This window comes from Catharus ustulatus, chromosome 6, assembly GCF_009819885.2.
Source record: "Catharus ustulatus isolate bCatUst1 chromosome 6, bCatUst1.pri.v2, whole genome shotgun sequence".
NCBI classification, from domain to species: Eukaryota; Metazoa; Chordata; class Aves; order Passeriformes; family Turdidae; genus Catharus; species Catharus ustulatus.
Window position 1 is genome coordinate 15,636,905 of NC_046226.1, and position 11,837 is coordinate 15,648,741.

General features: G+C 38.8%; 1 protein-coding gene across 1 annotated transcript; it reads left to right on the forward strand.

Annotated features, from left to right (window-relative positions):
- Positions 1 to 893: 893 nt before the first annotated feature.
- Positions 894 to 11,837, forward strand: LOC116998092 (alpha-1-antiproteinase-like). Its single transcript, XM_033063451.1, has 5 exons — positions 894 to 1,527; positions 7,526 to 7,796; positions 9,353 to 9,355; positions 10,335 to 10,482; positions 11,649 to 11,837. Exons 1-5 carry the CDS (start codon positions 894 to 896, stop codon positions 11,835 to 11,837), a joined length of 1,245 nt encoding a protein of 414 aa, XP_032919342.1.

Here is an 11,837-nt window from a genome sequence, read left to right on the forward strand (position 1 = left end):
CAAAGACAGTGATTGCTAAGGGTTTATCTGGGTTTTTTAGTTTTTTGGTGTTTTTTAAATTTAATTTTATTTGGTTTTATTTGCTTTTGTTTTGTTATTTAGTTTTGGTTTTAGGTTATTTGATTCGACCACTGGGCTGAGCATGCCTTTGCATGCAGCAGGCACATTTATTTCCTTTTGTTGCTCTATGAACATATTCATTTTCCCTTTCTTCATAAGAAGCACTGTATTCCCAGGGTCTTGATAGCATCCTAATTGCTATTTTTTTCTTTTATAATTTTTCTAGAAGTTGTTTTTTTCTTTTAGTTGTCCTCAACTGTTCAAACTTAATGAAATCACCATAAATGTTCATCACTTCCTCCTCAACGAGTGCATTTGCTTTCTCTTAGCTGCCTTTCATATGGGTTTACATATAGCCCATTCAAAAATGTATGTTTTAATTTTTACAAAAGAGGTGTATTGTGCCTTTCTTCTGCTTTGATTTTTCATCAGTTAATTTTCCAAATTTAACTGATTAGCTTTGACTGTATTCCTTGCTTTCTGCTCTATAAACCTGTACTTCTGACTCTTTCATCACTTAAAGCCACATTGAAAACAGAATATTGGAGAAAAAAACCAGTTTAAAATGAATCGTAGTTTAACTTTAATGAGGGCGTCTTTGGAATTACCTCATCCCTCTTTAATTTTTATTATTTCATAACCTCTTCAGTAGGTTGAGTAATTTTCCAGAGTCTGCTTCCTTGAAATAGAAAGCTCATTTCCCTCAATTCAAACATCTCAGTCTCTGGTGCTAAGCTAACTGTGTAGTGGAGGGATTGATGTATTTCTAAACACAAGGTGAAAAGATTTCTAAGCCAAATGTAACTTTTCTTCTATTACAGAATCACAGAAATATGAAGATGTTGCTTTTCCTGTGTCTTTTACTTGTTGGAATCCATTCCAACAGTTACTGTTATGAGCCTTATCAACAAGGGGTAAGAAACCAGAATCAAAGAGCACAAGGATACCAAAACATGCCATGGCAGGGTGTAAGGAACAGCGTTTGTCGGTTTGCATGTTGTTTCTTCAAAGAGATTTCTTCTCGTGAAAACAATGGGAATGTTTTCTTCTCTCCTTTGAGCATCTCTACTGCCTTTGCAATGCTGACTCTGGGTGCCAGATCAGACACCCTGACACAGATTCTTAGGGTCCTTTGCTTTAACCCTCGCCAGATTTCTGAAAATGACATACATGAAGGTTATCGTCAGCTCATGCAAATGGTAAACAGAAGGAATGGGGGGTTACAGCTGAATATGGGAAATGTTCTGTTTGTGCTTGATCGACTGAAGCCACAAGAAAAGTTTTTAAACAATCTCAGAAACTTCTATGAAGGAGAAGCTTATCCTATGAACTTCAAGAAGTCTGATCAAGCCCAGCTAAAGATCAATGAATATGTAGCAAGAAGAACGAATGGAAAAATCAAGGACCTCGTAAATAACCTAGATCCACTTACTGAAATTCTCCTTATTAGCTATATTTATTTTAACGGTAAGATATACATATTGTATTCTTCTACTCCATAAGTTATTTCCTCAGGTCAGTCTTGAACTTCATCTTTTTTTTGCAATATGCTTTTGCAGATGGACTCATATCTTGTATTCCTTTTGGTCCTCATTTTTATTTAATTAGAAACAAAGATACTGGAAATTATGTTCTACTTGACACTAATAACTCCAAGCAAAACATATGGCAATTTTCCCCATATCTTTTAATATATAAACTTCTTTCCTTCAGAAAATTCAGTGGAATATATATATACATATATTGAGGAAGGCATCTCTAGGTGGTAAAGCATCAAATCCTATACAATCTAGTGGGATTCAAGCACTTTCTTAAATGCTTGGCTGAAATCAATTTCTGGGAATTTCAATCCAGCAGGTTTTTTTGTTCAGCAAGTTCTGAGTTAAATGCAAAGAATGCTATCAAAGGAAAACGAAGCATCTTAAACAGAATATGTTTCAGTTTTGCTGTTACTGTGTATGTTTATATATTCAAAACTAAACATGCTACAACAGCTTTAGTTTCACACCCGTTCTCCTTATTTTTTTGCTAACTATGCCTTTGCCAATAGCATATCTGTACTCCTAGTGTGTCTATAGGCATAGGTTTCAACCTTTTTTTTTTGATTTGCAGATTATAATATTTTCCAGTGAAGAGATGGACCCACCAGTATCAAATACAAGCCTATTGACAATAAGCTTGTTTTTCTTAATTAACTTGTGCAGTCTGCTTAGATACAGTCTTCAGATCTTCCCAGAGCTTTTCAGACTTCTGATCTAATGAGAAGAAGAGGATCAAGGCTGTAAGGCTCAAACAGTGGTCTAATAACAGATATTGCATCTTATTTCAAACTTTCTCTCTCTTACTGATTATATGCTGAAAGCAAAGTATTTGTAGTCAGAAAAATAATATTCTGTAATTTATCCGATAAAAGTATAATCAAGCTTTTTAGTAGAAATGGAGATGGCATATTAAACAATTTTTTAAAGGAAAGCTATCCTTTTAGAACTGTTAACCTGGATGCTTGCACTTTCCAATACAAGGCTTCCCCTGAAAATAATTAAGAACTCTATTTTTGCTTTGTTTTGCTTTCCATTCACATCTCTGCTCCTTGTATTAATGTTTGGCCACAACTAAATGGAGCTAATTGAAGTACAGATGATTGATGTTTCTTAGTTCTCTTGAAAACTTATTTATCTGAAATGCTGTGTTCATTTAGACTTTTATTAAGCATCATGTACATCTTTCAAAAAGGCAAAAAACCTGATGATTTTTCTTTTACTGAAAGGTGTTTGAAGAATGAGCAATGACTTTAGTAGCACAATGGCAACAAAAGCCTGAGAATCCTTGTATTAAAGATAACTTTGTATTAGTTAACTTTCAATTGTTTTAACAGTAAGAGTTGTTGAATTTTTAAAATGAGATATTCAGTTTACTACTGCAAAGATTTCCTAGCTCCTCTAAAGGTGGTGGAGTTTCTGTTTTAGCTCTCCAATTTTAAAGCAAATGGATTAAAGAATAGCATTAATCACAATATTATATTAACATTTTTTTAATGTTGAAATCAAGAGTAGGTTAATTGTCTAGAGCTGGGATTAATCTGGAGAGGATTTCTAAGCCTTGCTTAGCTGTATAACCAGTCCATACTTTTAGGTGCTTGTGCTCTTTTTGTGCATTACAAACCTACGTGCACATTACTGGTGACAATGTTTTTTTTTCATGGTGTAGTATAGTACAGAATTCTTCAAGGACAAAAGTCTGGCAATATTTTCCTGACTCTGGCCTACAAGACATGTTATTCCACTATATTGCACCAATCCCTTTTCATGCCTTAGTCAAGCTGGTAATGACAAATACTTAAAATTTAATTTTGCCACTTGAGCACTGTGAGGCTCTTGAGGAAGGTATCCCCCTAAGACAGAAGTGAGAATAGGAATAAGAGTGCCTTTGAAATAGGAGGAAAGTATTAGTGAATATCATCTCTGTCTAATCTCTGTTAACTGATAGCCATGGTTTGGGACCTTAATGATCATCTAGCTCCAAGCCCCCTGTGATGGGCAGGGACGCCTTCTACTACACCAGAGACTGGCCTTGATCACCGCCAGGGATGGGCATCTACAAGTTATCTATTCCAGCCTCATCACCCTCATAGTTTCTAAGGATAGAAACTAAGGATTTCTTCCTTATATCTAATCTAAATTTAAATTTTCCCTCTGTCAGTTTAAAGTCATTCTCCTTTATCCTATCACTATCTGTGTGTATAAAAAGTCTTTCCCCCTCTACGGGCTCCCTTTAGGTACTGGAAGGGACTCCAAGGTCTCCTGGATCCTCTTCTTCCCAGGCTGAACAACCCCAACTCTCCAGACCTCAGATCTTTTTCATGGCCCGCATCTGGCCATACTCCAACAGGTCCACATCCTTCTTTTATTGGAAACCCCAGAGCTGAGTGCAGTACTCCAGGTGGGATCTTGCCAAAGTGAAGCAAAAGTGGAGCTGGCCACACTTTTTTTTGATGCAGCTCAGCATATGTTTGGCTTTCTGGGCTGCAAGCTGAGCCATGTTAAGGTTCTCACCAATCAACAGGACCACGTCCTTCTCCTCAGATCTGCCTTCAACTCCATTATTTTCCAGTTGTATTTGTGCTTGGGATTGCCCCAACTCACATGCAGGACCCTGGCTGTGTTGAACTTCATGGTATTCTAATGGGGCCACCTCTCTATCTGGGTGCCATCCCTTCCCTCTGGAGGGCATCTTTTCCTTACAGTATCTCAACAGAACACCGTCTTGGTGTCACTGTCGAACTTCTGAGGGTGCACTCAATTCCACTGTTCACTCCACCAACAAAGATATTGAACAGCACTGGTCCTAACACCAACCCCCAGGGAGCACCGGTCATCCCTGGTCTCCTCTTGGAGAGCAAGCTTTGACTGAAAGCCTTCAATTGCAAACATCCAGACAATTCCTTATCCACAGAGTGGAACATCTGCCACACCCATCTCTCCAGTTTAGATATCATGCAGGACAATGTGAAATACTTTGCACAGCTCCAGGTAGATGACATCAATTGCTCTTCCTCACCACACTTTACCCTTGGTGAAATTATGCTGTCTGTCACCAATCACTTCCTAATTTTCCATGTGTCTTAGCATAGTTTCCAGGAGGATCTGCTTTGTATCTTGCCACTCAGAGTTGAGAAAGACTGGTAGTTTCCTGGGTTTTCCTTTCCTTCATTTTTTCAAAATGAGAGCTGTTATTTCTCTTTTTCAGTCAGTAGGAATTTCACTGTAATGCTGTAGCTTCTTAAATATGATGGGTAATGGTTTAGCTGTTCCATCTATTTCCCTCAGGATCTGCAGATGCATTACATCAGGTCCCACAGACATGTTTATCTTCAGGTTCTTCATATGGTCTTGAACCTGATCTTCTACAGCAGACAGTTTTTCATTCTCCCAGTCCCTGCACTTGCCAGTGTAGATTGAGGCAAAAAATGTGATTGCGTACCTCAGCCTTGTCCACATTTTGGGTAGCCAGGTTTCCCATTTCCTTCTGGAGAGACTTCACATTTTCCCTAGTCTTCCCTTCATCATTTTCATACCTATAGAAGCTTTTCTTGTCACCCTCAATGTCGCTGGCCAGATTCAATTCTATCATACCTTAAACTTTCCTAACCTGATCCCTGGAGGCTCAGAAAATCTCTTTTTATACCTCCCAGGCTACCTGTCCTTGCTTCCACTCTCTGTAGGCTGTCTGTGCTTGAGTTCACCAAAGAGCTCCTTGTTCATCCACACAGGCCACCTGGCATTTTTACCTGACTTCTTTGTTAGGATGGATCACTACTTGGTGGAGGTCATCTTTAAATATTAATGGAATCATAGAACCATTAAGGTTGGAAAAGACCTACAATATCTTTGAGTTCAACCTTTGACTGAACTCCACCCTGTCAAATAAACTATTTGCAGTAAGTTCCTAGCCCAGTAATTTCTTGAACATTTACATTGATCATGAATCTACCATATCCCTGGGCAGCCTTTTAAAATGTTTGACGACCTCTTCAGTGAAAAAATTCTTCCTGATGTCCAACCTGAACCTCCCCTGAAACGGCTTGAGACCTTTTCCTCTTGGCCTATCACTTGTTGCCTGGGAGAAGAGGTTGACCCTGACCTGGCTATAGCCTCCTTTCTGGCAGCTGTAGAGAGAAATGAGGTTCCTCCTCACAGTCTCCTAAAAAGCCCCAGCTCCCTCAGCTGCTCCTTGTTTGACTGACTCTCTAGACTCTTCCCCGGCTCTGTTGCCCTCAATGCTCCAGCACTTCAAAGTCTTTCTCATTGTGAGGGACCAAAAACTGGACACAGCACTAGAGGTGTGACCTCACCAGTACAGGGGGACAATCCCTGCACTGGTCCTGCTGCCACACTATTGCTGGTCAGGCCAGGTTGCCATTGGCCTTCTTGGCCACCTGGGCACAGCTGGCTCATGTTCAGCTGCTCTTTCCAGCCACTCTGCCCCCAGCCTTTAGTGCTGCATGAGAATGCTGTGACAAACCAGCTTTCTTGGGGTCCTCTGCCCTCCATGGCTTTATCCCAAGCAGATCTCTGAAGAGGCCAAAATTTGCTCTCCTGAAGCCCAGAGTGGTCCTAACATCCTATTCACTTTTCAAGAAAAGTTCTTGAAATCAGTTGGCTTTCCCTGAGTTGAGCACTAGATAAATGCAGTTAAAGTTTTTCAGGACTTTCACTGTTTCAGTTATTCATTCTGCTTTTTTTTCCTTTAGTGATAATAATGTATAAGTCCTGTATGTTATATATCCGTCAATAGAAGTCACTATTAATTAAGTATATAAAAGTGTATGAAATATATAAAAGTAGCAACATTTTCCTGTTCAGAGTATTGTGGTTGTCAATCTATGCTTTCAGAGACAAGACATACACTGAAGAAGTTTAATTTCACTTTTTCAAAAGCTATTTGGTAGTGCAGGCTATGTTAGATGGTGGAAACAACAGACAATAATTATTTAATGTGCAGCAAGTTGCCTGGTAATCAGTGTTCAAATAGAAATCAGAAGTTAAAAGGGGTTGCATCTTGTTCCATGGTTTTCTTGATGCCACTTATTTTACTTAGCATCACAGCTCTAATTTTGATAAAATTTCATTTGATAAAATGTTAGTTTTGCTCTAGAAGAGAAAATTTACTACAGAGCAACAAGATTTCTTAAAAATTATAATAAAAACAACAAAAAAACTTTCCAAAATGCCAAAATTTCCCCCTTTTTAAAAAATTTGTTCAGCCTCTGAAACATATGCTGTGGATACCTGGAACTTGGCTTTGAAATTCCTCTCCACTGAGGATAAGTATTTTTCAGAATTTCAATACGGATGGCTTGTTTCATGAATAAGCGAGGAACCTTTGAAAATTTAATATGGTGAAGATGAAAGTGGAAAAGGTTTCTTTTGTTGCTGTTTTGTTTCTTAACTCAGCAGCCTGGTAAAAATAAGTTTTTTATGACTCTATACGTCATCAGCTAAAGTGAGGTATCAGCACCCCTCTAAAAGTAACCCAAATCCCTTAATTTATTTGGAGAATTTTCTTTCATGTCATCCTTTACAAGCCTATTTCGGTCTGGGAATAAGAAAATGAGAGAATCTTCTCCTGAGCTTAGACAAAGGCTGTGTTATATGAGGACTTTACATTCTCCTCAAAACTGTTATCATGGAGGAAAAGTGCAAGTTAGAATCCTTGATAAATCATCTAAATGAAATATTTTGCAGTCTGCTGTAAGGTCTGAGGGAGTGTTTTTATATCACATTTTACCAACTGTCTGTTCTATTGAATTATTCTGAGTAGTTCAAGTCATCATTGCAAGTTGGTTTGTCTTTGAAGCTGATCCAACTATGCCAATTTCTGTCGATTAAGAATGTGTCCTATGTTAATATGTCCTGTGGTTTCATGTCCTCAAAATGTCCTGTAACTCTGTCTCTTATATTTCAAGCTGAATGGGAAAAACCTTTTGATCCAAAATACACTAAAATGAGCAAATTTTATGTGGATTGGAACAAGGCTGTTGAAGTCCCAATGATGTTTGGAATGGGCCTGTTCAAGCATGGCTATGATGAGCAGCTGTCTTCCACTGTGGTGCAAATGGATTACAAAGGAGGTGCTTCAGCATTTTTTATTCTACCTGATAGAGGAAAAATGAGGAAGCTGGAGAAAAGATTGTCTTGTGAACGTTTGTCAAGGTGGAGGACATTAGTCACAAAAAGGTAAAATTCTGCAGTTCTTGTTTCAGATGGTAGCCAAGGAAAAAAGTGTGCTGGGGTGTAACACAGAATCAGTATGCCATTTTTAGTTCTGCTTTAATCAGTAGAGGAAATTCCCTGACCAAAGTTGAATTTGGCTCTTTAGTGCCCATATGTTTTCACATTCAGTACTGTACACACTGAAAACCTTCACAGGTTAGGACTTTTGCTATTTCTACATTTTGTTTCCCATCTTCAGCTCTCAATAGGCCAAACTTTTTAGACTTAGATCTCTTCTCACTTTTTTGGAGGGAAGTTTTCTACCTTCTATTTGCAAGTAAATTCCTACCACTTCAGCCTTTTTTCCTGTCTCTTTCTTAATTTCTGCCTATTAAAATTAACAGTAATTGTACAGTTAGTGCTGAAATAACTTCCATTCAGCAATTGTGAGGGCAAACTCAATGATCAGGGTAAAGAGCAGAGCTACTTATCCAGGCTCTCTGAGGACTTGGGCAAAGTAAGAATAAGCCACACTCATTTCAAAGTAGCTTTAAGGATAGAAGGCAGAAAGTTTATACACTTTCAAAAAGTATGGAATCCTTACATTTAGTGTCATGTATGGCAATAGCCTTTCACAGAATGCAAGCATAGATACAATATGTTTACAATATCATGCCCTTGTATTCATTCATGAGTTCGATGTGTCACATTAGTGACCTTCACACAGACATTTGAAAATCATGTTTTAAATGGTCCCTTCTCAAGAAAAAAATTACATCAAAAATGCAGGAACCCAAAACTGGTTTTGTGCTCTTAACTCTGATTCACTCTTAAATATTATCAAAAGAATGAAACTTCTTTTTCATATGGGAAAACAAACAAAAAAACAATAGGAAAAACTATGCAATTCCCTGTGCACCTTTACAGTTTTGAAACTTCTGAGAGTAGCTATGTGGTTTGTGACTATGGACAAATAAGATGGTGAATCAAGATACTTACATATAATTTTTGCCAAAGAAATTATTTCCTTTACAATTATCAAGACAAATGCTAAATACAATTGGAGAGATTTGTATTTCCTCTCTCCACCTGATAATATGAAAAAGAATCACAGTCAAAGACAAGTTTGTTTCATGCTGCTCCCAATTTTTCATCATAACCATTCTCTCCTACAAAATAATGGCACAGACTCATCCTTTTCCCTTTAATTTTTAAAACAATTAATTGTATTTGCTACAATTTGGAGTCTCCGGGAGGTCTTAATAAATGAAAGTATTATATGGAATCATCTAAAGGCTGTGGGCTACCTATGTTTGTCCCTTTTTCTCTGTCTGTAAACTGAGGTTGATATAAATTGGCAGAAGTGTTGTGAAGGACATCTTTCATTTCTGGTGGCTGCCAAAGAGGATATTGCTGAAGTGTCACCAGTGTAGACAGCTGAGATCTTTTAAATGGCTGAACTATAGAGAAAACGACACTTCCACTTCTGGAAAGTGCATCCCACTGATCCTTTCCTGGTTGCATTGCTACTGTGTGTCTGTGGCTTTCCCTTTCCTTGTACTGGAAGTGACTGGAAAGAGCGGGTTTAGGTAACAGCAAGGCAGATGATTCAGTGACAGCTGCATCCTCATTCGGGGCAGCAATTAGCACAGGCTGAAATCAGGGAGAAGCAAGAGATCAGCAGCCTGTTATCGATCCACCAGCACTCTTGTTTTTGGATACAGCCAGAGCTGGCATTAGACGCTGTGCAGTGCTGGAAGTTTGAGCCTTTTGCTTCCCACCTGCCACTGGATGACGTTGTCTTTGGCTGGCTTCCCGAAGGGCTCCACATCTCCTGACCTAAAGCCCTGGAGTGCTGTGCTGGTCTCTCACCAGAAAACAGTACCTAATGTCAGCACAATCACTACCTCTGTCTCCTTATGCTGCCTCTAGCTGTAAATGTTTGGCTTAACTTTTGAAAAGCAATTGCGAGACACTTAGGGGAAAAACAAGGAAGAAATGAATCATAGAGCTTTGGTTAATTTATGGAAAGCAGCGACCTAGTCACTTAAAATTGATTAAGTCAGACACTGGGCTTGACACAGAAAAATAATTATCCGTTGACTAACTATATTCTGTAAATTTACTTTTATCTTTTCTTTTGCCATGCCTTCTATCACTACTTACTGCTGTCCTGCTTCTTCAGTGGATGTAGCTGTTTTGTCTGTCCTGTTTTACATGATAAATGCACAAGACCAGTTGTTTTCCCCCTAAACTACCCAGTGGACTTGAATGTGTTGGATTTTTTTTTTTGGTGCTCAGCTTGAGACACCTAAAGGAATCTCTTTTTCACAAGGTGAATCCTCTGAATCCTCAGTAATGGCTCATGATGAAAGTGGTTCCAGCAAATTGCACAAGAGATCACTAACTTCAGAAAATTTACATCTCCTGTGAAGGTTAGAGAGGCTGCAGGCAAAATGTCTTTAGGGAGAAAGCAAAATCAGTTTGTCTCTTATGAGTCTATGTTAGTCTGTGATAACTGAACAAATGTTTCACCACATTCTTTCACTTCTTTTCTGGCAGCTCAGTAAATTTGTATCTTCCAAAATTCACGCTTTATGGCACATATAACCTAAAAGAGATCTTATATAAAATGGGCATCATGGATCTATTCACTGATAAGGCTGACCTCTCTGGGATCACTGGGCAGCCCCAGCACAGAATTTCCCAGGTAAGTCATATTGCTTTTTGTTTTATGGGCCCATGGTTACTGATGCCTGCTTCACTTTATGCACAGCTATTCATGGTGCAAAACTTATGTAAAGAGGCTTTGCTTTGCATGAAAATGCAGCTGATAGCATACAGAGTCTTTTGTCCATGTTTGTTGCAGTGTAGGAGTAATTGGGCTGGAGCAAGTTACAAGTAATTTTTTAATCTAGGAGGCTACTTTGACCTGCATGGGACAACTTTATAAAACAGACATGACCAAATCATAATCTATCCCCACCTTGGTGCCCTCTTGCAGTGTCACAGTCACTACTGGCTGCTTCTGTTTGTGTCTGCCTTCTTTAGTCTGCTTGTGGGCAAGTAGAGAGCTGTGGGATGTATCACTGTATTTTATGGATGTGAGGGAAGAGGAAAACCGCTGTTTGCTTTTAAACTGTTTGGGGGAAATGAAAATGCAGTTATTACAAACATTTGACTTCAAGAATAAGAACAATGACTGCCAGGCTCAGACAAAAGCTACAGATAGGTCATGCTTCAATAAACCTGGAGTTTAAAGCTGACAATCAGAGAAAATTTAATTGTCTAATGAGGAAAACAACTACCCTCATGATCTCAGGTGGACATTAGTGAATCAGGATCTGTCAGTGTCTTGATTTTGCACGTCAAACTTTTGTGTTTCTGTGCTTTAACGCTCCATTTCTGGTCCTTCACCTTTGCTCCCATTTTTCCTAAAACATGAAGGAATATAGAAAACATAATTTCAGATTTCTATTCATTGTGCTAATCTGCATGTTATTTCTTCAACTATATGAACTTCTAGTACACAGTTAAATATGGTCTTACTGTCTTAACATTTGGTCTAGCTGTGCGGATCTCCATGAGTGGATGGAAGGAATAAGGAAAGAAACAAAGCAAAGGTTTTCACTAGCAGGGACATGCCCCCAGTGAAGAGTAACTTTTCCTCTCTGGGGCTAGAAAGCAGTACTGCATGTAGCTTGGTGATTTTTTTTTCTTTTTTCTAACTTTGCTGTCTTTAAGCAGTGGACTCACACCTGTCCATCTGGCACTTGTTTCTTACCAATAACTTCTTCAGCCACATTTAACTCTCATTCCTGTCCAGGTGACTAGTTTTGTACCTCCTTGACTTGTAAAATGTCTGTTTCTTCACAGGCTATTCATAAGGCGGTGATAAAGGTGGATGAGACTGGCACAGAAGCAGCAGCTGCCACAGGCATGGAAATGGTGCCCATGTCCGTTCCTGCCATGGTTAGGTTCGACAGACCCTTCCTAATGGTCATAACTGTGGAGAACACTATACTCTTCATGGGAAAAATCGTGAATCCTCTGAAAAAAGAATAA

What these genes read in the sequence shown, in the direction of transcription:
- LOC116998092 (XM_033063451.1), top strand. Translation starts at nt 894, where the DNA reads ATGAAGATGTTGCTTTTCCTGTGTCTTTTACTTGTTGGAATCCATTCC. An exon ending in TAGCTATATTTATTTTAACG is followed by an intron (nt 1,528 to 7,525) that starts GTAAGATATACA and finishes TTATATTTCAAG; the next exon opens with CTGAATGGGAAAAACCTTTT. An exon ending in CCCAGCACAGAATTTCCCAG is followed by an intron (nt 10,483 to 11,648) that starts GTAAGTCATATT and finishes GTTTCTTCACAG; the next exon opens with GCTATTCATAAGGCGGTGAT.